Below are 2,201 nucleotides of genomic sequence, written 5' to 3'. Positions count from 1 at the left end.
AAAAAAAAAAATACTACTTATAATGAAAACAGGATTTTATTCCGCCTGTCTTTGGAAAATAGTAAGCATTCATAGTTCTTCCGAGAATATAAATTCTGTGATGAGCACTTGAACTGGCTTTAAAGATATGTTGTTATTTTACTAGTTGTTTGTCGTTGTAAGCCTCAAACGTATGTGGTTACTATTTCTTGATTGACGTTTGGTAAATAATATTCCATTTGCTGAAAGAACCTGTTGATTTTGTTGAATCATCTAAATAACCACATAATATATTGTTAATTGAACCCAGAGAAGTGATGACTAAGATCGTAGATGCTGATTAAACCAAGGATATCACGAAGTCTTTCTTTCATTTTAATCGACTCATTAAAATTGAAGCGGATCCCGTACCCATCTAAGTAGCGAGCGCATTGGTCCCTTGTTAAGCCATCAATGTCTTCAACAGATCTAATTTCTGGCAAATCATCATCTGGCTGAGTCCCGCTTAGAAAAGGAACGATATTAATAGGAAATCCCATTGATCTTAACTGGATATTTTCCGTTTTTCTATTTCTCACATCCATTCCGTTGAATCTCGTTTCCATTCTGTCGAATCTCGCTTCCATTCTGTTAAATCTCGTTTCCATTCTTGAAGGGAATGCATTCTCATCGGTCAGCCAATTCTGAAACCATCGCGGTGGTTGATCTTCAGCAGCCTCTTCTGCTCGTCTTAATTGATTAGCAACATTTTGAATAACTTGGATTCGATGAATCATGTCAACTTCATTCTGAAGCTGTGAGCTTTTCACAGCAAATTCTAATTCTTTTGTTTACCGATTTACGTCTAAAAAAGTTTCATTCTGTGGAGGAGAGATGTTGAAATCGTTCGCATAGATATTTTCCATTTCTAGAAATTGGTAAAAGTTGAGTTATGTACGATGATATGCTGCTAAAATATAAACAAAGCTGTTTGTTATTTTTGAATTGTCGTGGTGCCACTCGTTAAAAGCTGCGAGCGCACTTCCTTGTAGAAAAAATATCGTACTGATACTTTAACAGTGGAATGACTGACGACACCAAACAATAATTATGCAATATTTGGTTCACTTTGTTATAAATGTTAACAAGTATTAAGCTAAGCTATGCTATATTTCACTAATCATCATTTCTGCCTTTTACTGTCAGTGTCACGACTGTAATTTTTACGGTTTATGAGAATAGATATTGGTGTAAAAGATAAGTAAAATTATAGGTTTGTTTGTTTGAATTAAACGACTTGATACTACGTTAAAGAATAGAAATAACGACTAGGGATTTGGTTAACTAATTAATTTGAGAGTAGAAAACGATCTTATTTAGCCAGACAAGTCGAATCTTCCAATCTGGAGAATTCGACTGTGGATACATAGTTTACATGTCTTCGCTATAACAGCTAACGTAATCCATCTCTTTGTAAAACAAAGTCTCTTTTTTTATAAACTTCCGTTCCGAAAGGCTTTCCGATTTGTTGAGATCGTATTTTCTTTGTTTTGTTTACCATTTGTAATATCTCATCCTTTAGGCTTATTGCATTTGCTAATATTTAGCAATATGCTCTTATGATAGAGTATTGTAATATATATAATATAAAAAAGACACCTTTCGTGACAGTAGAAATCTCACACGTTACGAGAATGTTTATCATTTAACGAAAAGAAACGCAATTAGCAGAAGTTGTATAAGGATGTCTTTGATTATCGTTACAGTGCCAAATCTTATAGATAGTGGGGTACAGCAAATATGTACTAAACTTCATTTTGCAAAGTATCGTCACGTTTCACAAAAGAGAAAGAAATGCCTTTTCCCATCTCATCGTCGCATTCTCTTTTTGCACAAAACAAACCTCAATTGGAGCAAGAAAGAGAGCTACCTAATGCTAATATAAGGGAAAAACTGCTAAACTCGGATACATAAGACTTCATGTTCATTTATGAGTGAAAAGCGAGAATGGACGAACGAAGCTTGGAAAAATGACAATAACGTAGGAAAAATGAAACCCAACGACACCAATTTCTCTGAATACGACATTTTGAGGAAAAGCTCAGTTCAATTGGATTTGCCAAGTTACTCAGAAGTTTGTTATAACAGTGGAGATGACTTGGAGAAGGGTTTGTTTACACCTATTCCTCCTACCTATAAACAACTTCAACTGAGTAATACAGACGAATCTGATGATAATCAAG

At 34.5% G+C, this 2,201-nt stretch overlaps 3 protein-coding genes across 3 annotated transcripts; 2 read left to right on the top strand and 1 right to left on the bottom strand.

The window, feature by feature from the left end:
- Nucleotides 1-275: 275 nt before the first annotated feature.
- Nucleotides 276-884, bottom strand: SPOG_03615 (uncharacterized protein; the record flags this gene model as incomplete). The annotated part of the gene is made up of 2 exons (XM_013165878.1): nt 276-780; nt 814-884. The coding sequence occupies 2 exons, from the start codon at nt 882-884 to the stop codon at nt 276-278; spliced, it is 576 nt and encodes a 191-aa protein (XP_013021332.1).
- Nucleotides 885-1,702: 818 nt separating this feature from the next.
- On the top strand, nt 1,703-1,948 carry SPOG_05690 (uncharacterized protein; the record flags this gene model as incomplete). The annotated part of the gene is made up of 1 exon (XM_013166663.1): nt 1,703-1,948. One exon carries the CDS (start codon nt 1,703-1,705, stop codon nt 1,901-1,903), a length of 201 nt encoding a protein of 66 aa, XP_013022117.1. The 3' UTR covers nt 1,904-1,948.
- Nucleotides 1,949-2,200, top strand: SPOG_05689 (uncharacterized protein; the record flags this gene model as incomplete). The annotated part of the gene is made up of 1 exon (XM_013166662.1): nt 1,949-2,200. A coding segment is annotated over one exon (252 nt), but the record flags the coding sequence as incomplete, so codon positions are not given.
- Between the last annotated feature and the right edge of the window lies 1 nt (nt 2,201).

The sequence above is a fragment of the Schizosaccharomyces cryophilus genome (assembly GCF_000004155.1).
Source record: "Schizosaccharomyces cryophilus OY26 unplaced genomic scaffold supercont4.1, whole genome shotgun sequence".
Classification (NCBI taxonomy): Eukaryota; Fungi; Ascomycota; class Schizosaccharomycetes; order Schizosaccharomycetales; family Schizosaccharomycetaceae; genus Schizosaccharomyces; species Schizosaccharomyces cryophilus.
The sequence above is the reverse complement of the archived record's forward strand: the minus strand, read 5'-3'. Positions and strand labels throughout refer to the sequence as shown.